The sequence below is a fragment of the Eumetopias jubatus genome, unplaced genomic scaffold, assembly GCF_037043125.1.
Source record: "Eumetopias jubatus isolate StellerSeaLion01/CBP00866 unplaced genomic scaffold, mEumJub1_p1.0 scaffold_4, whole genome shotgun sequence".
Lineage (NCBI taxonomy): Eukaryota > Metazoa > Chordata > Mammalia > Carnivora > Otariidae > Eumetopias > Eumetopias jubatus.
Window position 1 is genome coordinate 128670934 of NW_028274810.1, and position 22694 is coordinate 128693627.

The following is a 22694-nucleotide window of genomic DNA, read 5'->3' on the forward strand; positions in this document are numbered from 1 at the left end:
AGGAGTTAGGTGAGGAATGGGGAGAACATTTTAGGCAAAGAAATGACATACAAAATCTGGGAAGTGTGAAAGAACTTGATGTGTTCAAGAAGTAGGAAGTGTGAAAAGGAAGTATGTGGTCAGAGTAGAGTAAATGAGGGATATGTGGGTGATGAAGTTGGAAAAGCGGGAAGGGGACAGGTAATGCAGGGGCCTTGTTAGCCGTGTTACGGTTTTTGAATGATGTAGGTATAAAATGAGCCATTAGAAAGTTCTAAGCCAAAGCGTCTCCCAATCCGACCTATACATTTTTTAAAGATGGGATTTCAGGGCTCAAGCAAGGAAGAGCAGTTGGGCTAGTCAGTGTGGATGAGAGACGTGGGTGGCTCGGACCAGGGTGATGGCAGTGCCGAGGGAACCGCATGGATGGATTGGAGCAACACTGTGGGCGTAGAGCTTGCTGGGCCTGGCGAGAGATGGAAGGGCTGTGGCAAATCGTGGAGGGAACCCTGCCAAGGATGACTCTTCGGTTTCTGTGTAACTGGAGAGCACTGGAAAAGGCATTTTTGGGGGGGGGGTGTGGTAGGAAAACCAAGAATCAGCTTTGAACATGTTAAATTTGAGGTATCAGTGATACCCTGAAATTGGGATCTTGAGTTCCAAGTTTCACTGTCATCTGAAGCTCCTAACGGGTCTTTCTGAGCTGCAGTTAACATTTGGGCGTCACGGCAGGTTGACTGCATTGGAGTGTGGGAATGGATGATTGCTGTTAAGGAGAGCATGGAGAGTGGGGAGGGCACCCCTGCCTCACTTCTGGGAAGCCTACCCTCGTCCCTCGGGTGTCACCTACTCTCTCGGAAGCCAGGTAGGAGGAAACCCTGACCTGAACGGGGTGCAAGTAAGGGAAGAATTGTAGAATTGCAGCAGTTGGCTAAAAGAGAAGAATGCTGAGAAAGGAGAGATACTGAAGATATTGAGTAAAAGGTTATGAGTGAGGTAGAGTCCTGAGGGGGATGGAGGCAGGGGAGGCTCTGGCCCTGAGTCCTCTGAGGCCAAAGGGCTCAAATGCACAAAATTTGAAGGGGTGGGATCCCAGGGAGGTGAGATAATTTACTACACACACACACACACACACACACACACACACACACACACACACACACACACACACACACACACACACACACTCTCCCCCTCTCTCCCTCTCTCTCTCCCCCTCCCGCCCCCCCCCCCCCCCCCGGTGAGAGAGAGAGAGACACCCATCCACACCCCTAGTGGTTCATGGAGGTCATCTGGGAGAAATGTACGGTTCCCATAACATTCATTGCTATTTCTTTTAGGATACTGGGTAGAGTGGAGGGACTCAGTAAGTATTTGTTGAACGAATAAACATGCTCAGGAAATGGGCTGTAGATTTTGCTGGAGTATCCATGTTAGAGGATGTGGAGAGGGTAAAACAGGAAAAGTCAGAAGCCACTAGGCTTGACTCCTTGGAACCCTCCACTTTGGTCTTTCCTTCTTTCATGTAGCAATAATAACTCATTCAAAATCACTTGTCCTTTTGTCTTTTTTTTTCTGCCTCTCCTATTGAACCATAGCATCTTTGAAGGGAACATCTGTCGTATAAAAACCTGTGTTTTCAGGATCTAACCCAGGGATGGCACATAGTAAGTGCTCAGCAAATAGTTGTGCACTGAATTTAAGAGGGTGCACTCCAGCGGGTGCTTGAATAGGTTCAGAGGGGGAGAGAAGGAGTGCTCTCCAGATGGAGGCAGAGACTAGAAGCTAAACCGTAGGGATTGAACTAGTTGTGTGTGTGTGGGAGGCAGTAACGAAGTTGCCTGATTTGGTATTCTCATCTGTGATGGGGGAATTAGTAACTTGCTCAAGGTCAGACAAATTGGAAGTGATGGTTTCTGGGTTTGTACTGAAGTTTTTGACTTGAGAGCTCAGGGTGCCCTCCACGTCATGCTCCCTTCTCCCCAGAGGATTTCCCATAGTTATCACACCACCTCTAAACTTACTGCTGCCTTGTTTCTTCCTGCTTAGGTCAGATGAAATACCATCTGTCGTGGACACCTTCTTTGTCGGACTTGTTTGGAGTTAAATTTTTCCCCTCTCTCCTAGCTCTCCACTGTGGCTTGAATCCACGGGGTATTGATCACTCTGCCCGGGCCGAAGGCATTAAACTGCAGATTGAAGGGGAAGGTGTTGAATCTCAATCCATTAAAAACAAAAATTTTCAGAAGGTGCTTGACCAAAAAGGAACCCCCAAGCGACTGCCAGCAGAAGCTGAGACGGCTAAGGTAGGTCATAATCCGCCAAATTATGGAGATTCGAAAGTTACAACTTCGATATTTTGTGGTCCAGCCACAGAGAACTTGAGGGTGCTTTTTCACTACTCACTGTTGTATGTTCAGTTAAACGAACAACTGACTGCTGCTTGGTTCTAGGCAATAATAAACCAAAATGTTGACTGCATCCCCTTTGGGGTGCAACTAAAACACATTTGGGGGCCTTGTCATGTCATGAGGCTGAGCGTGGTATAGAATGGGCTATCAAGAAGAATGTGTTGGACTTAAAGGTGAAAGATTTGTTTGCCAGTCTCTCAGATTTATCATTTTATGACATTAGGCATATCATGTGACTATCCAGGCCTCAGATTCTTCTTATGTAGAGATCGTAAAAACTCCCTCCACCATCGAGTTGAGCAGATGAAATAATACCATACATTGGAAGGATTTTGTAAAAAGGCCCAGTGCCACATGTGTATGAGGGATTTTGCTGACATACACTGTTAATCACTGGTGTTTTTATTAAATAAATGCATATATTCCAGGTCCTGTTTCCAAGACTCTTGATGTATGGCCTAGTGTGTCTCTGTAACAATTCTGTGAGGTAGACAATCATAAACAGGACTCTAATCAATGAAAGAGATAACCATTTCTCTTTTGTTTTTGGATACTTAGTTCTTCTTAGTCTTAGATGTAGGCACATAACACACCAGTAAGATGGGACAGGACAGGTAGATGATCCTTTAGTAAGGACCACCTGTTGTAAAGGTTTCCCACAATGGAACTGGCAGTAGATGGATTTTTATCTGAAATCAGTGAAGATGTTCATGTTTGGGGCACAGTTGAAGATGTTCATATTAGTTTGCCCCTTAGAAATTAAAGAAACTTGTCTTCATGTGGTATTTGGTTTCTCCCTTGTGCATTCTCTACAGAGGAATTTCCTTTCAGATGTTTGTGTGAATGAATCTGTGCATGCCTTGGAAAGCAAAGGTTACAATCACCCAAGAAAAACTTGAAGTAGAAGGGTCATTTTGCTGTCCTACAATAACCATCTCCCTCCCCACTCCAAAGGTCTTCCAAAATCAATCCCCACTCCAGACGTCTTCCAAAATCAAATGTGAATTTCTCTGCTTTATCCACAGTTTTGAATAATTACTATTGTTGCTTCCCTTCTTGAGTGTGAATAATTAAAATTGATGACCTGAAGTGCATGCTTGTGTGTGTTGTAGAGCATGGGAAATGATTTAGCCAAGATATTGCACATATTTTGCACTAAGCGTTTTAGTGGAGAGAAATTGCATCTCATAGGAAATTGGTTGATGTTGAAGTTTGGTTTGTGAGCAGAGTTGGAAATAGGTGAGCCCTGTTATATCCTGTTACATTGAAACCTCCTCAATCTCTGATGCTACACAGGCATCTTGAAAGAGCAAGGGGGAGAAAAAAGTATTAAGGATCTTTAGGAAGATAAATAGCTTGAGTAGGATCTTTTCAAAAGGATGCTTAAAATATTAAAAATTAGAGCGAAGAAAAGCTGTTAGTTGTCTGATTTTAATTCAACTTTAAACATTTCCAGATTATCTCATTTGAGAGCAGTTCAGGAATTATAAAGTTTTCTTTAAATCTGACATGATGTGATTACTTGTGAATTATTCGGAATATGTGATACTGTAGTAATTCCTGAATTTCACATTGGTAGCATTTGCCTTTGCCTCTAGATCACTTTATGGCTGCTTTGCTGAAAACATACTTCTCAGAGAATGTAGTAGTCTATAATGAGCCTTTCCTCGGGAGTAGACCAGACCACATATTGGAACCACATTCGTTTGAATTATCCTGCTCATCTACAGTGAAAGGGTGTTACGGAGATTGTTTTCACATTGACATCATATTTAGGAGTGAACAGACCAGAAGTTTTAGTAAAGCCTAGACAAAGTATTTGCTTTTCTTCATGGAGGACCTGATGACAGCAGTGGTGGGTGGGGGTGGGGGGTGCACAATTCAAAATAAGGACCAGAGTATGATTATTGCAGACCTGCAGTGTTACCTACACCAAACCTGTGCCACGGTGTGAACTTGTTTTGTGCATGTACAAACATAGTTAAATGTTCTTGTTGCCTTGAGAGGGTTATTGGAGTGGTGAGTTTTCTTTTTTCTTAGATAAGTAAGTGCATCTTGGGTAACTTGACCTACTCTAAACTTAAAAAAAAAATATCTCTGGCTAGAAATGTTTGCATTTAAAGCCACTCAGTAGTATAAATTGGTACAGTTTTTCTGGAGGACAGTCTGATAGTAGTTATTAAAATTTTAAGTGTGTGTAATTTTCGAGTCAATAATTCCCTTTCTAGGAACTTGTCCTAAGAAATAATGATCCAGATGTGCAAAAATGACTGCAGGACAGTTGTCACTCTGGCATGGTTTGTAATATGAAAATGTTGGAAACAGCCCAAATGTCCATTTCTAGGATGCTGGCTAAAGGAACTATGTCGTTTCATGCAATGGGACAGAATCCTCCCTTTAAAAGGATAAAGGAAACCTATGTATTTATCTTTGTTCGGGTTCCTATAACAAAATACCACAGACTAGGTGGCTTATAAACAATAAAAATTTATTTCTTTAAAGATTTTATTTGAGAGAAAGAGCGAGAGAGCACAAGCAGAGGGGGAGGGAGAAGCAGGCTCCTCACTGAGCAGGGAGTCAAGACTCATGCTTTGGATCCCAGGACCCTGGGATCATGACCTGAGCTGAAGGCAGATGCTTAACCAACTGAGCCACCCAGGTCCCCTAAACAATAGAAATTTATTTCTCACGGTTCTGGAGGCTAAGTTCATGATCAAAGTGCCACCAGATTTGGTGTCTGATGAGGGCCCACCTCCTATTCATAGATGGCCATCATGTCACTGTGTTACATGGTGGAAAGGAACAAGGGTGCTCTTTGGAGCCTCCTTCAGAGCACTAATTCCATTCATGAGAGCTCCACCCTCATGACCTAAGCACCCACGAAAGGCTCCACCTCCTTATACCATCGCATTGAGGGCAACTATGAATTTTAACAGAACATAGACATTCAATCTCTATCAGTATTTATGTGGGAACATTAGTGTGATATTTTGAAGCGAGGGATGAGGGGAGACGGCACAGCGTATATAGTATGTTCCCATTTATGTGAAAAGGTCTTTTTCTGTAAAACATCACTGAGTCTGGAAAAGTTTATTCCACAATTTGAACAGCGGTTTATATCCGGAGTTGAGATTATGGGGAAAATATTCTCTTCATTTCTGTTTTGAGGTTTTTTTTGTTTGTTTTTAAAGATATGCATGTTTTTAAGCGTATTGACTTCAAATCCTTTTTCAGATTGCTCTATTAACCTGAGTAGCTCAACTGTGACTTTTTCTGTTTGAGTCGATATTCTGCCTTTTAAGGTGCTGTATTTCCTTCCAGGCCTCCCCATTGTTGCTAGTAAGTTCTTTGCTAAGGCAGTGAGTTCTCTTGGAGACTTCTTGCCTTCACGTGCCTTCAGTTGTGGAGACCATTTTGTGAGGTGCTTTTGTGTTTGCCTCTTCTTGAACTTTCTGGGATGTCACAGCTCTAGCCAAGTGTTATGTTAGAGTTCAGTTTGACTTTCTATCCCTTTGCTACTGATGATGCACACCAAGTGCTCCCCACCCCCATCCCATATGCACTTTCCTGCTTGCAGGCTTCACACAAGGAACCTGGTTCCAGTTCCCCATCCTGCCTGTGGCCGTGCCACTTGGAGTCCAGCCATGTTGGGTTTTGAAACCAATCCCTCCCCACATCACCTGTCCCAGATCCCCAGCAGGTGTAGTGAGCTTCATGCCCCCTCACTGCTATGGTTTTCTGACACCTAAAGATTTCTCCTCCGTGATTTCAAGCTTTGCTTTAAATCAACTTAAAAATGTACTTTCTAGGGCACCTGGGTGGCTCAGTCATTAAGCGTCTGCCTTCGGCTCAGGTCATGATCCCAGGGTCCTGGGATCGAGTCCCACATCGGGCTCCCTCCTCGGCGGGAAGCCTGCTCTCCCTCTCACACTCCCGCTGCTTGTGTTTCCTGCTCTCGCTGGCTCTCTCTCTGTCAAATAAATAAATAAAATCTTTAAAAAAAAATGTACTTTCTAGTACTTTCAAGTTTCTAGAGCCTGAGGAAGGGGGGATTGTAGCATGAGCTTTTAATATACCATGTTGGCTCTGAAATTTGTATTGCTTTCATAATCTAAAAATATATATCTCTTTCCTCTCTTTCTCTCATATTTATTCTTGGAAAAATTATCTTTTTTACTTCTCTTAGAATGTGATTTTAGAGCCTTTGGCTCTAATCCTCAAAAGACTAGAACTGGTAGTTCCAGAAAGAGGGGGGTCTGTGCCAGGAGATGCCCGTAGCTCTTACAGACCAAAGGGAAACCAGTGGAGAACCAAGCTCACTTTTAATTAAGCCTCATGACTGGGCAGCATTGAGTCTAGTTGGAAAAAAAAAACAAAAAACGGAGCCAACTGAAATGTGGATCTGCAAGAGATATTTACCAATGCAAATTCTAAATGCTTCTGAGCACTTGGGACTCAGGAGAGACTATATATGCAGAACCACACAAGTCGAAGATGCAAAAAAAACCCAACCAAACAAACAAACAAAAAACCCCTGTGTTAACTTAGTTTTATAGTTGGATATGGGGCAAGAGCTAAGAAGTATAGCGTTTTCATCTCCTAGGGAGGTGCAGAAATTATAAAGGTACACAGCTTCTTTTGTCCCCTCCCCCATAGAGGGGCGTGTATAGCTGGCAGAGATGAGAGCCAAGGTGGTCTTCTTAACACAGAGAAGGCACAGCCTCTGTTTCCCATTGATTTATTTTTATTCTTTTTACCATTCTAGTCCTGTAGGCCCAAGGCCAACTCCTAGTCCTCAGACTCTGTATAGTTCCACATAGCAGTTTACAAGGAAATAGTCCTACGAGAGGCTGAGGTCGTCCTTCCTGGACAGGCCCAGGTCCAAGGTTTATTAAGCCTTTTCTCACAAGCCATAGAGACAGGGCAGCCAGAGAGTATGCACCAGCAGAGTAGAACTGGACCTCTGTTGGGAAATACAGGTAAAACACAAATATGCAGCCGTAAGAATGGAAGCAATGAAGTGGAACCTGGAGCCAAGGTTTGGCAGCAGACGTCCTTAGGTGTGCTCAGCATCAGTCTCCTTGGAGTCAAGACTCATGCTTTGGAAACAGTTAGAACAGTATGTTAGAGCCAAGTTTATGGGATTTGAATGCTGCAATGAAGAGCAAGGATCTGTTTTCTCCCTGCACTGTCCAATATGGTAACCACTAGGCATATGTAGCTATTTAAATTTATTAAAATTAAATACAGTAGATTCATTTCCCTGGTCCTACCAGCCAAATTTCAAGTGGTCGGTTGCCACATGTGTCTAGGGGCTACTGTTTTGGATAGCACAGACCTAGAACATCACAAAGTTCTGTCAGCAGTGCTCTGATCTATAGAAAGCTACTGAAGTTCTCTGGGTTATAGGAGGAAGATGAAAAAGTAGTACTAACGTTCTCTCTGACTCTTGTCCTTGGTTGGCCTTGCCTCCAAGGTGCATCAGTCATAAAAAATGTTGGAATAGGGGTCTGTTTTGAGAATGATCCCAAATGCTCTGATGGTTGGGATTTCAGTTTCCATGGCAACTCTGGCCGTGGACTGCATCAGCCTATCAGCGGGTAGTATCCTGGCCATTTCCCATTGGAATTCTAGTATGTATGCTCGCCAGTGGCCTAAACACAGTGTTGGAAAATGAAAAACTTTTGCCTTCTAGACTTGATTTTCTAGGTGCTCATGAGGAAACGCTCCCTTTGTGTTCTTATGCCTGTAAAATAAGGGTTTCCTACAGTAAATTCTTAGTTATTTTTGGCCAACAATGGTAATTCACTAGAGCCTGTAAAGTGGTAAGTCAGAGTGATGATCAGGAGTCTTGGTGGCTTTTTGGAGATGGCTTTTTGAGTGTCCCTCATATATGTGTGACTGCTCAGTTGTGTGTGTGTGTGTATAGCTTGGTATATGGGGCTGGATCTCAAAACCGTTTGATTATGACCTGAGCTGAAATCAAGAATTGAGCACTTAACTGAGGGAGCCACCCAGGCGCCCCTGTTTTTTTTTTTTTTTAATGTGTATCCCCATTTTGTAGCTAAGAAAACAAAGTGTTCAAATGACTTGCCAAAACTTAGTTTCTGGCTAACAACTAGAGGAAGTTAGCATTCAAATATAAGTCGAATGCCTCCAAACCCAGGGTTTTTTTATTCCCTTGACGCTAAATGTACAAATGATTTATTTATTTGAAAAGAAAATAGAATCTGTTATACTGAGAATCTGGCCAACCAGGCAGAAGAAGAGGTAAAAAAAACACTGCATGTCATCTGTATTCCTCAGAGAAGTACTGAAAATCTTGATCTCTGTTTATATAAGGGAGAAACAATGCCAGCATCTAAAACTGAATAATTGCCTGCCTTTGGCTTTGGGATGCATTATGTGAATCTTTGGCAGCAGATAGCCTTTTCTCATTAGGCTAATATTAGATTTAGTTTGTATTTCTTTGGCACAGAGTTAAAGGAGCTGGCCTGGAACTTGATGCTGGAGGCAGGAGGAGGAGAAAGCCTGGTGCTTTGGATAAGCCACAGGCGGATAAATGAGAGTTGACTGGAGGTGGCTGGTGGACGTTTGTAACTATGAGCAGGAAGCATTCATCTGGGATTACAACAGAAAACTAAAAGAATTTTGACTTGGGTTAAAAGGCGAAGGGTGGATTGTACTTAAACCTTGATCAGATTACATTGCTCAGCTGCCTCTGAGAAGGTCTGTGGCAATTTGGGGACAGAATGATCTAATTCTTGGCTATCTGTATTTCTTGGCTCAGGGAGCCAGCGTGTCTCCAAAAGAAGCTGCCAATCCAATATAATGTCACCAGTGATATGAAGGGACATAATGCATGGGAAACATAATGAGCACACACTTCAAGAATTGTCAGAAGGGTCAGAATGAGAGAGACAAGCCAGAATGACTTCATGTTGTGTGAGTTCCAGGGCCCCAACACATACATACTGGGCACTTGGAAAGATCTCAGGAAAAGCTACAGCAAACCCATATTTGAAGAAGTAAGCATTCATTACCGAAGTGTTGAGCTCTGAAAAGTGGAATACGTAGGATGTATTTGAGCCACAGATTCGTGGTATGCTCAACAAAGAAGGAACCTTAGGGAGCATCTGCCCACCTAATTTATAGGTAAGGGAACTGAGACGATGGGTTCTCCAATATTTTGATGCCCAGTCTAGCCTGAAACATAGTTCTAATCCATGGCCAGTGCTTTTCACTCTGTTATGCTGACAGATTTATATGACACAAGTTCTTAGAGCCATTTGGCTCATGGTACTTTTCTGGGGTATTAAGACTATAGTGTGTACCATTCGAAGCTGCAGAATGAAAGTTGATGTTCGGGGGAGATGGAGCTCCTAAGAGCAGGTGGATCAGAACCGAGTTACAGTTTCATTGACAGTTTTGACACAGCAAAGACAGGCCTCTGAAGGAGAGGGCTTTTGAGTTCTAGGGAGGGCTTGTCTGGAAGCACTCTGCCCAAATGCTTTTCCTTTCCATTCTGAAACTCTGAAGATCAATATCCAACCATGGAAGCAGTTAGAGTCCTTAACATTCAGAATTGAGACAGTTCAGAATACTATGCATCTACATAAAGGCAAATATACATCTTGTACCTGAGGAAGAGATAAACATACGTGGGATTTAAGACCGCAGTGAGCCTATTCTGTAGTTGTGATGAAGATGCCTAGTCCTTGATGAGTGAGTTTGGAAAAGCCTAGAAGTATCTGAGAACCCTAGTTAACCCAGCTGAGTAAAGAACTCAAACAGGTAAAGCAGAGCCACACATGAAAATGTGAGAAAGAGTAAGATGAACATCAGAAGGTAGTAGAAGAAAGCAGGGTTTGGCCTTTGCCTACACCCATAGCTAGAGAGCTGATGCTAGTTCCTAGGGAAGGGCATTTTAGATTAACAAACACACATCTTCTCTGAGCACATACAGTTTTACCCTCTCTCTCCGTGCACATACACATGCTAAAATACCTTCTTTATAAAATGCGTGTTTAGCGGGGCACCTGGGTGGCTCAGTCGCTTAAGCATCTGCTTTTGGCTCAGGTGGGATCGAGCCTTTGTGTTGGGCTCCCTTCTCCGTGGTGATACTCCCTCTCCTCCCCACTTGTGCGCATGTGTGCGCATGCTCTCTTTCTCTCTCTCCCTCATAAAATCTTAAAAAAAAAAAAATGCATGTTTAGGAAGATTTTCAAATATCTGCTTTCCTTGATAGGTCAACAGCAACTACAGTATAGGCTATGAACACTTGAACTTAGGTGACCATATAGAACAGGGGTTTGCAAACTTTATAATAAAGAGCCAGATGGTAAATGGCTCTGCATGGGGCTCTCCATGTGACTTTGAGGAAGTGGGTGCATTTCACTGAGATATGTGATGGACCTATGGCTTAGATGCACATCTGCTTGTCCTCACTGCTGCATATCACCTTGCCTATGCTTCAGCAGATGGGAGGCGCTAGACAGCTCAGCTTCTGATGCTGCACACCCAATATTTTAGAGAACTGTGGGGGGAGGGGTGGGAGGTAAGAGGGAACTTCAAATCATTTTAAAGAAACTTTCTCTTCTCTGTAAACATATGAATGAGCACAGCTTATGATCTGTTTGGATATAAGCTATCAAAAGTTTATAGTTGGAAAGGAAAAAAAATTGTAATAAGTAATCATTTAAAACTGCCATGATATTACTCATACATTGAGAAAGATTTTGTAATAATTGGAAAAATGGAGTATTCCATTATGTAAAAGAAACAAATTGCAAATGGCATAGGCACTTCCCTTGTATAGAGACGAATGAACATGATATGCCAATGAGTATTCCACCTGCCCCAACTACCTACTCTTAAATCCATGTGTGTCACGTCTCCACTGCCATCACATGGATCCATCTCGCCATCTCTTCTCCCGTGGACTACATCAGTAGCCTCTTAACTGGCTTCCGTTTCACTCTTGTCCTCCAGTGATCATTCTCCACACAGCAGTATTGAATCAGAGGAAGCCATTCACCTGCTCAGCATGCTTAATAGTTTTCATAACACTTAACAAATGTAGATTTTTTACTTTGTCATGAGTGATAAGACTCTAAGACATTTGGGCCATGCTTGCCTTCTCAACTTCACTACATAGCAGGGTCCCTTCTGGTTGTCTGAGCTCCAGACATACTTGTCTTTGTTTCTTGAATATACCAAGGTCATTCTGTCTGGAGAGCATTGGTACTTTCCATCCCTTCTGCCTGTTTTCCCCCTTGATCATTGCACAGCTGATGCCTTTCATTTAGGTCCTAGCTCAAAATGGTCTCTCTAGAGAAGCCTGACCACCCTAATTGAATTAGTCCCCCAGGCACATTCTGACATCACGGTTTGTCCTTCATAGAACTTCTTCCTGTTTGAAATCTATATTCTGTGTCTCCAGTAAAATTAAAACTCCTTGAAAGCAGTGATCTTGTCTCTCTTGTTCACTGCTATAACATCATCACCTGCTACAGTGTCCAGCACATAATAAAGAATATCTTTGATGAATGAATCAGTTGATGTGCGACAGCTTAGTCTTCCTATAGTTTTTTGCCCTGTAGTTTTGTTATCTTTAGCTTCTCTGCAAGTGAGCGGAAAGATAAATCTTTCTTCCTGTGATGGTGGACCATGTCAGGAGAATACTTTTCTGAATGGTGAGTGCAAGTGAGATATCCTACACAGGGCGAGCAAAGAATACTTCCATAGCCCATCTGCTATCCTTCATCCTCACAAAGTCTAGATTGTTCCTGTGCCAGGGCAAATAGCTGTTTTGCAGTCTAAGGCAAGCATTCCAAACTTAAAGACTCTCCGACCTCTGTGTCGGGACCCAGTGATCTCTGCTACCTCCAGCGTTGGCCAAGACTTCAGATGACAAATTTCCTTCATCCCCACCCATAGCTCTCTGCAGGGTCCTCAGTGTAAGCATCGTCTGACTCCCCTGATTGCTACCCTATTTTCTTGAGGTAAAACTTGAAGGAAATGGAAAACAACAGCTTCTCCTTAAATGATTAAGAACTAATGACTTAAACTGAAAATCAGACCACCAGGTACCAATCCATACCTAAAACATTACTTCCAGTTCTTTATGAATTAGAAATAGCTTTCAGATGTTGCTTTCATGGGTAACCTTAGATATACACTATCCTAGTCGGCTTGGGTTGCTGTAGTGAAATACTATCGACTAGGTAGCTTAAACAATAGACTTACGCCTCTCACAGTTCTGGAGCCTGAGAAGTCCCAAAATCAAGGTGCCAGCTAATTGATTCCTGGTGAGAGCCTTCTACCTGGCTTGCAGATGGATAACCTTCTGGCTGTGGTTTCACATGGTAGGGAGAGTGAGCTCTTGTCATTCTTCCTCTTCCTGAAAGGATGTTAATCCTATGGAGCCCCACCCTCATGATCTCATCTAAAACTATCTCCCAAAGGCCTCCATTACCAAATGCCATCACACTAGAGGTTAGGGCTTCAAGTTAGGAAATTGGGAGGGGACCCAAACATTTGGTCCATAAAATACCAAATATGCGTTTTGGCCAGAAGCCAAATAGCTGAGTGTTAAATAATGTTTTGGCTAAAGTTGAATATCACCATCGTAGAATGAATGTCTGGCATACAAGAATAACCTGGAATATTAATAAGAATGTCTATTTATTACAACTTAATTAAAATTATCCCAAGCAGATTTTGTTTAAAGTTGGCATTGTAATGCAGTGGTAATAATTTCTCCAAGCTGTCAGCTCTTGTGGTTTTACATTGCACATCTGTGATACTGAAAATATGCTCTCTTTCAGCTGAGGTCAGTAAAGGAGCAACCTACATTTTTGTCCATCTCTGTCACTACAGGGTCGTGCTCATGGTCATATACCCACCCCCACCTCCCTCCTGCCCCCAAGTCATTAAGTTTTTCTCCTCCAACAATAACTACTAAAGACTTCTACTCTTGGGCTTGCCATCTTGGTTGAAAGTCATGAGGCAACTTCACTGAAACAGTCCCATAAACTAAAGCTTTTAGTTTTTTAGTACTTGAAAAAGATGCTTTCAAAAAAATTGTCAAAATGAAGCTTAATTTTGTTATCGTGGTTTTGTTTTTTAAAGCAGTGTTTTCACACTATTCGTTGTAAAACATTCTCAACTCAGCAGTCAGATCCTGTTGTTCATCTAATGGCCCCCTGTTTTCCTCAAAAGCCAACGTCCTTTAGATGCCCTCCGGGGCCCTACGTGATCTGTCTTGTGGCAAGTCACTCATGTCATCTGCTACTACACTCTTCCTTGCTTAGGCTACCTCAGGATGAAGCCAGGCATCTTCCCACCTCAGAGCCTTGTACTGGCTGTCCGCTCTGCCTGCAATTTCTTTTCCTCAGGATGCACAGGCAATGCTTCATCCCCTTTCAGTCTTGGCTGCTTAACCTTCTCAGTGAAGTTGACATGGGCTCTTCTATTTAAATAATGACCTTTTTTCCAATGCTCCTGATCTCCTCCCCAGCTCCAGTGTACTCATCACTTGCTAAAACGGTATATCGCTTCCGTATTATGAGCATGATTATCTTATACCTTCATCCACCAGAGTGTAAACTCTGTGAGAGCAGGGACTGGTTTTGTTCAGTGTTAGATCCCTATTACTCATAACCATGCCTGGTAGCCATGCCTGGTATATGCCCGAGGGGTACAGCTACTTTTTTGTTTACATGGATTTTTGTAATCAGTATACATTTATCACTAGGCTGATAAACTTTTTATCTTGTATGAAGCATACCAGGAGAATCTACCTCTAAGTTACATGCCTTGTTTTACTGGAGAGGGAATTTTCATATAGCAACAGTAAACCTGAAGGACACCCATCTGTCATTTTAAGATTTTAAAACAGAGCACACAAGCAGGGGCAACGGCAGGCAGAGGGAGAAGCAGGCTCCCTGCTCGATCCCAGGACCCTGGGATCATGACCTGAGCCAAAGGCGGATGCTTAACAGACTGAGCCACCCAGGGGTCCCCACCCCTATTTGTTATCGATGATGCTATGGTGATCAGATATGTAAATAACTTGTATGATCAAATGATCATTAATTGCATACAAGTTTGGGGCTGCCAGAAACATGGTTGAAATGGCATTTGGCTACTTGGTCTGCTAAAAACCAAGGTCAAAACCAAATCCTAATAGCAGATTTTTGGCCAAATGCCACAACCAAAGCCAGACTCTGGCACCTCCTCATTCTTAATATAATTAAGCAGTTTAGCCCCTAATTGTTCATGTGTCTATGTTACATACTGTGTAACCTCTTTTTTTGGTGGGGGGGAGAATCTGATACTAGCTTTCTCTCATGTTGTATTAAATAGACAAGGGTTAACCCTACAAAGGCCCAGATAATAGTAACCACTGAGAGGTGGCCAGTACAGGCCAGAACTATAACAAACAGAAGAGAGGAAGACATCAAAACTTGGATTTGTTACCACACAGGCATTTTTTTTTTAAAGATTTTATTCATTTATTTGATAGAGAGAGACACAGCGAGAGAGGGAACACCAGCAGAAAGAGTGGGAGAGGGAGAAGCAGGCCCCCCGCGGAGCAGGGAGCCCGACGTGGGACTCGATCCCAGGACACCGGGATCACGACCCGAGCCGAAGGCAGACGCCCAACAACTGAGCCACCCAGGCGCCCAACAGGCATTTTTATAGAGAATATGACTTCACTATTTTGATTTATCTTCAAATTACATAGTAAAACTCACAGGCTCTAGGGCCTAGGTCCGATCCCTGCCCTGCTACTTAATAGCTGTACCACCTGGGGCTAACTTCTTGACCTCTTTCTGGCTTCAATGTCTTCATCTGTCCAGCCAGGATAATCCTCGTATTTACCTCAGTATGTGGTAGCTAGAATCACTGCAGTTTATATATGCAGTGCTTAAAACAGCTCCTGGCATATTGTAAGATGATGTAAGTTTGCTACTATTGTTATTAATATCATTATCCTCAAAATATCTTGGACAGATGGATTAGAGAATATAATTATTTTTCTTTCCTTTTTTTTTTCTTTTAGCAGTGGATTTCAAATTGGGTGCCTATAGCCATATTGGGTTTATCAACAAGTTTTGTTTGCCCACACAGACTTAAAGTTCACTGATTCAACAGTGGAAAAACCCAGAAATTCTTTATTTAAAAGCTCCAGATTTCCCACTTCTCAAACTTAAACCTGGAAATGATAAGCCTAAATTTATACCAGTTGCAGCTGTCAACGGTTACCCCTTTTAGTTTGGTTCTGTCCGTGCCTGGCCCTCTTTACTCTTTGTGTTTCCAGCTGGGCTTCTATAGGCCATTTAGTTTGTAAACCCTTGGTAAACAGGACGCTGACATAGTATAAAAGGTATAGTTAACCTCTTATTCTGTGAGAATGGCTCCCGTATCCTTAAAAAATGTGCATGTCATTCTATATTCAAAGTATCTATTAGACCCCTTTTTTGGTGATACTATATTGAGCAAGACAGAAGTGGAAACTGGATTTCAAACATGTACTGTGATGCAAATTCTAATATATATTTGGAAGGAAACCAACTGAGGTCTGAGAAACTGTTAAAAATGTTAAAAATACCACCACGCCAAAAGAAGCAGGAACACTTTTTGGGAGCAAGAACACTTCATGGAACTGGGTCAGCTTGTGCAAAGACCCTCAAGTACAGACTATATCCTGCTTAGAAAAGAAGACCAATGTGTCATGTTTACAAATGGCTCAAGAGGATACTGGAGGAGAGATTGTGTGGTTTTGTCTGAATTTTATACTTAGTGCAATGGAAATCATTGAAGGGTTTTAGGTAGGGGAGGGACTTACAAAGAGAAGACTCAAGCTGCTCTTCAGAGAGTTGATTAGAAGCAAGCAAGAAGAGAAATGGGGAGGCTGGGAAGTGACTATTGGAGTTCATGGTGTTGCGAGATGGTGGTGTGTTGGTCCAGGGTGGAGTCAGGAGAAACACGGAGAAGTGGGCAAATTTAAGTTCATTTTGAAGATAGAATTGGTAAGATGTGATTAGGTATAACCCATGAGGCAAAGGGAGGAATCAAGGATGACTCAGATGTTTCTGGTTGGAGCAGCTAACTGGGAATTGGTGTTATTTAATTAAGATAGGTAAATTGGCAAGGGAGGAGGGTGTTAAAAGGCGAAGCTTTGTGGGGGAAAATCAGAAGTTTCATTTTGACCATGTTAATTTTAAAATTTGAGTTACATCCAAGAGAAGATATCAAGTAGGTTATTAAGCTTGTGAATCTAGGTTTACAAGGGAGGTCTTAGCTAGAGATAGACCAAAGGCCATATGTGTTGCATTGTGTATGAGTAAGTATGTGTGTTGGAACCAAGGGGTTTTCCATTGGTCCTTACCTCTAGGAGGTGGTATCCCTTTGGTTTCTCTGCTTGTCTTGTTGCTGCTTTGATTCTTGTTATTCTTGGCTTGTCATCATTGGACTTTGAGCCTAAGAGCTAGACTGTTTAGTTTGGAGGATAATGGTAACAGCATGAAAGCACTTGGGTGGAAATAGCTAATCCTGCCTTGTTTTGTCCAGCCTGATTTTGACTTCTCTCACCCACAGCCATACTTGCCTACTGTTAATGGGTTTACACTTGTAGTGAAGAGGCTAGTGCCTATTATCAGCATTCAGAAAAGGGGAGGAATAGGGTTGTTGGGAATTAGCAGCTGAAACAGGTTTGGGGGAAGAATAGAGTTGTTGGGGATGAGCAGCTCATACAGTTTTTAGGCTTTAAGGCTTATTAACCTTGCATAGGGATGTGAGGGTGTATCTGCTTTTACCAGTGCTTTTCATGGAATGACGCTTGTGTTCGTTCACCAGTATCTGCTTCTCTCCTCCTGTGCTCATGGAAGTCTGCACTTCCCAGGCTCTTAAACTGACTAGTTCTAGACGGCCTCTTGAGAAAAAGCAACAAGTACTAACAGCAGCAAAACCCTGGCAAAACTTCCAACTCCCTCTTTCTTTTTGGAGATTATGGTGGCTACATGTTTAGATTGCAGAACACCAAGTTAAAAGAACTTTGATCACCAAGTCATCCCATGGAGGACAGCTACCTGGGAGCTGACTTAGAGCTGACTTTTCACAGAAGCAAGAAATAAACTTGTGTCCTGAGATTCTGAGGGATGTTTGTTATTGCCACATAAGCCTAGCCTAACCAGATCAATCCATGTGACATCTGGAAACAATACAGTGATGCTTGCTCAAAATGTAAGCTACTCACAGGCAGGCATCTTGCTGAACCTCAGGCCAAATACAACCCCCAACAAAGATGGGTGTGCTTAACAATTACTTAGAAGTCATTATCGATCATAACTTTCTTTTTAACAGATGGAAGACGATCAGTCCTCTTTTTTACTCTCAATTACTGAACTAAAATCACTATTTGAAGATTTTTAAAGTTCTTCTCCTGGGTCCCAGTGGTAGTTACCAGTGTTGAGACCTTCTGTTGCATGTGTATCCCTACTGCCCCATTTTGTGTTTGTGTGTAATTAACAGCAGTTAGTGGCCATGTCCTTCTCATTTTGATTTCCTTTCATATGGTGTGCTTTCTTCTAGCATGTGCCACTAAGTGCTCAGCATTTGTAACTGGTCTAAATTGTTGGGCTTAAAATTTAGAGGTCGTTTTTTTCCGTTTGTCATGAGGGGAGGGGTGGCGTGGGAGGGGGAGTTAATCTGCTTAAGCAATCACTGTCTTGGAAAAATTGACCTATTTTTCCCTCCTGAATGCAAATCTGCTCTGCACCTTGTACTGTTTACACAGGAACTTTCTGAGACACAAGTGCTTCTCCTTGAATGACCCCTTTCTCTCTTGGGCTTCCATGGCTAATATTTATTGGCAACATCTGGGGTTTAGCGCAATGAAGTTATTTACAGCCGTGCTTATTAGTGCACTTCTGTGAGTCATGGGAGTTTCTAGCCAGCTCTGCCATTTTGTCGAGGCTGGCCCCCCCATGGAGCCCCGAGATTAGCAGCTATTTTTCAGGAAGCAGAAGGCTTGTGGCCTTGATGAAAAGTCAGAGGATCCAGGGGAAAGGAATGGTTTTAATTAGAATGGACATTAGGAATCTTGTAATACCACCCTCTCACTTTACTGATAAGAAACTTGATGGGCAAAGAAGTGAAATGACTTGCAGACACATGCAAGAAATAAGCTAGAGACACGAGAAGGAGTCACTTTTTTTTTCTCATCCTGGCTTTTCTTACTTGGGACTTTATTCAATATTCAGGATGTTTGCAGAGAAGCTTTCTTGGATCATAGGTCATGGCTTTATCATAGATCATCACTCAGAAGATAAATAAGGAAATTCAGGTTGTATTTGGGTGTCCGTCCCCCCACCCTCCCAGCATTTTAAGGATTTCTCCCCCTTCCTCCTAGATATATTCCCAGAGCCATCACCCAGTTAGGCAGAGCAGGCAGTTGCCTTGAGCTTTGTGCTCTGGGCATGGGTGGCGAGGACCCGCATCTTCAGCTGCTGTTGTGTGACAACGAAGTTCATGCATCTTTCCCACTGTCTTAAAAAAAAATAATAATAATAATTGATACATACAATAGCATGTGAAGTATGTACATCTGACTCATGGTAAAAATAACACTGGTGAGCCTACCACCACACTTAGGAAAGTCTGCTTACCTTTTTTTCTTTTAAAAGATTTATTTGAGAGTGAGTGTGCATTGGGGGAGGGGGAAAGAGAAAAGGAACGGAAGAGGGAAGGTGCATCCCTCCTTTAGGAACATGTAGTCCTTTGACACAAAAATCCAGGAGGAAAAACCTAATGTATATTATATTTGATGGCAGTCAAGCCCATTACTTATCAGTTTTGTAATTTTCAACGAAGGTATTTCTTTTTAGAAATGCTGTACACTGATATTTGATTAACATTAAACATTACTTCTCTAAGCTGTTTTTTTTCATACTGAATGATGGGTATCAATTTCTATATTTGTAGACTGAGGAGGAATAAGTATTTTATAGCTTTCTGAACAATTTATCAGATAATCTCATGAGCCACAACCTTTAGTACACTAACTTCTTTGACTTCAAGTCAGGTTGCGACATGCTGTTCAACATTTGGCTGCCTACATTGAAGAAGACAGTTTGAAAACCATGATTATAACCCCTGAGTTAAAGTTTGGGATACTTAAAAATGGTTTTAATTCCCATTTTAAAGTAACCCTATGGAAGAACAATGCAAATACAACTTAAAATACAGAAATGTGCTTTTTTTTTTTTTTGAAAATTTTTTCTTACCAAATGGGTAAATAAAAGGATTTATTTGTTAGGCATTATCCAAAGTTTAAATTTTTTAAAATATTGGGCTCAAAAACTCATTATTTCATTAAATGTGCTCTTGTAGTTTTACTTTTACTCTAGTTACTGCTTTTGTTTTTGTTTTTGTTCCTGGAGTAGGTACAGGTTTTGTGGGTCTGAAGCTTAGATAGTTTTGGTAATTTTGCTACAGAATTTCAAATACAAAACTTAGTATGAGTATTAGGGGGGAAAACACAAAAAATTAAAAATCTGAAAGAGATGGCAAATACCACAAACATCCCAAAGTCCTCCAGACTCCATTTTTATTTACTGATCTACTTCTGTAATATGTTCTTACCTTTATATTTTGACTGCTTGTTAAAGGATTGCCTTTCCCTGAGTCATTGATTTTATAGTATTTTCTGTAGCAAGACTAAAAAGATAACTCCATCTTTCCTGGAGTGTGTTTGACCAAGATTTCTTGGTGGTGGTGATATTGGAGTTCATTCCATGTGACCTCTCATACAAACGTACTTTCTGGTTGTAGTATGCTATAGGCTTGAGCCCTAAAACAAGAATTATGATAAATTCTATTTCCTGTGTTTCCTATAAACACAGCTTATTTTCTTTTCAGAATTGTATTTGTCATATTGTCTATTCCTTAGTACCTTTTGACTTGGTGTCCATGAGAACTAGATTCTGAGCTTGCAAGTTTCCATATCTCAGTATTAGAAGACATTTCCAAAGAGTAACTCCCTGCTTCGTTATATCTCAAAGCTTGCTTCCTTCACTGCATGGGCACTTCCAATGCCAAATACTGCGGTTTCCATGACTGAGTCCACGCAGGTGGGGTGGGCTGGAAATATTCTTGGAAGCCAGTATGTGAGACAGCTGATAACTATACATGGAAGTAAATTGACCATACAATACTAGAGAGACTATATAAATACATCACGCTAAACCCAAACAAAATGTGATTCTACTTAAACTTCTCCATAGCTGGAGCCCCCAAATGTATGTGGATACCCCACCACTACCCAACATGAAGGTGTGGCAGAGAGAGTAGAAAGAGACAGTTACCTTAACTAACTGTGGATGAGATACCTTATCTTAGCAAATCTCACAGTCTTTAACAAAATATATGATTATGTGATTCAGTCAGTAAACCCTTTCCTGGCCCTGAGAAAATGAGAGTCTAGAAGTTTCCCCAGCTTGAGTCCTATTATATTTACCCCTATTTATCCTTAAATGTAGATGATGATCCCTAAAAAGCGTTAGCTTTCTGAATCCTAGCTGCTTTAACTCTGTGTATGATATGGCACTTAGATTTTATTTTTAAATTTGTGTTTTAAAATAAAAATGTATGGTGAGTAGAGAGAGCCATTTCCCTCAATTTAAAATTGAATTAAAAAAAACAGATTTACCTTATAGAAATTTACTTAAAGGGCATAGCTTTGTGTAATCATTCAGCAAGTATAACACACTGGACTTGCTATGTGCATTACTTCTATGCAAAGAAGGTTGGACAGAATGTTCTTAATTACAGCAAATACTTGTATAGCAGTTGTCACATGGCACGTGCTGCTCCAAGTGCATTTTGTATGTCACCATTTCTAGTTCTGGCAGAATTGCACAGTAGAGAAACTAAAAGCCCTCCCATTCTAAATCTCAAGAAATGCTAAATAAGATAGAACAGAAATCTTAATAAATGCATGGCAGAACTTGTAAGGCAGTAAAGGAAGTCTTGCTAAAAACGAGGGGACTGAAACCCAGGAGGTGAGAATATGGGAGGGCACTATAATACCTTTGTAGACAGATGACATTGGGGTTTTAATATTCATGTGGGGTTAGAAGTGAGAGAATTGGAATGGCCACCCCTGCCTAAATTAAGAACTTTAAAAGGGAGTATTCTGTATTTTTTGGGAATGAGCGGTCTAAGGAGTCTTCCCATTAGTATAGGAAGGCAAATGGAAAATTTTATCTGTCCTAGTTTGGGTTCTAGGTAGGGGAAAAAAGGTCTTCCTAGAAAAACTTGAGTTCTTGTGCCTGATTTTCTATGAGTTTAGGACTTAAAATTCCCATGTTCCATGAGCCAAAGGATGAGAGATTAATTCCCAAATTAGTTTTTGTGCTAGTAATAGCCCTGGGACAAGTCCCAGCACAAAAATCTACTCTGAAGGGAGTCTTTTTGAGATATTAGGAAATCAGTAAATAGCTCTTTCTTCCCCTCCTAAACTGGGACCTAACTAAATTATTGAGTCAGGCAGCTCTTAGAATTTTGCCTCTAGTCCTGATGAGTCTGGTTGGACAAGGTGCGGTACATACTTTACCATCTGACCTGGTCAGCATCTTCATTGAGCTCAACTTCACAGTTGCAGGTCACCCATGTGGGACCCACTTATCAATCCCCCCAAAATTGCGTATGGCCTGGTAGTTATTCGTGTCACTCTGTAATGGTAGAAGGAACAATTCACTAGTAAGTGAACAATTCTAAAGTTTCATCCATTTGATAAAATGTCTCAAAACGTATTTAAAAATTACATGGGAAATTGACAAATTAACAATCATACAAGAAAGCTTTAACTTCCACTTCTTAGTGATACCCTAAGTTGGACCAGTGTTACAAAGGACATAGAAGATACAAACAACACAATAATCTTGCTCTAGTAGACAAAGTTAGAATCTTATACCAATATTTAAAAAATACAGGTTCTATTGGTACATACAAGCCAGTAAGCTACAGGTGGCAAATTAAAGGTACATGTGCTATAACCTGAAGATTGCATCTTACATCCTTGCATAGAGGTCTCAGACTTGCAAAAGACATTTACAGAAACGTTAGTTACAGGATTGTTTATAATACAAAAATAAGAACCTAAATATCCACGAGAAGAAGACTTACGTAAGTTAATTGTATTGTGTTCATACAAGGAATACTAAACGTTATTTAAAATGACTGGACTTGAGTTACCTGACTCAAAATGGGGAGGTCTCATAAAGGTGAGTGACA

The 22694-nt window shown here is 41.5% G+C and overlaps 1 protein-coding gene across 1 annotated transcript in view; it reads left to right on the plus strand.

Moving 5' to 3' along the window:
• The first annotated feature begins 738 nt into the window (after positions 1 to 738).
• Positions 739 to 22694, plus strand: part of SAMD12 (sterile alpha motif domain containing 12) — a 177037-nt gene continuing 155081 nt past the window's right edge. The window contains exons 1-2 of the mRNA XM_088022882.1: positions 739 to 844; positions 2107 to 2285. Coding sequence (XP_087879008.1) covers positions 739 to 844; positions 2107 to 2285 — 285 coding nt within the window. The remainder of the gene's footprint in view (positions 845 to 2106; positions 2286 to 22694) is intronic.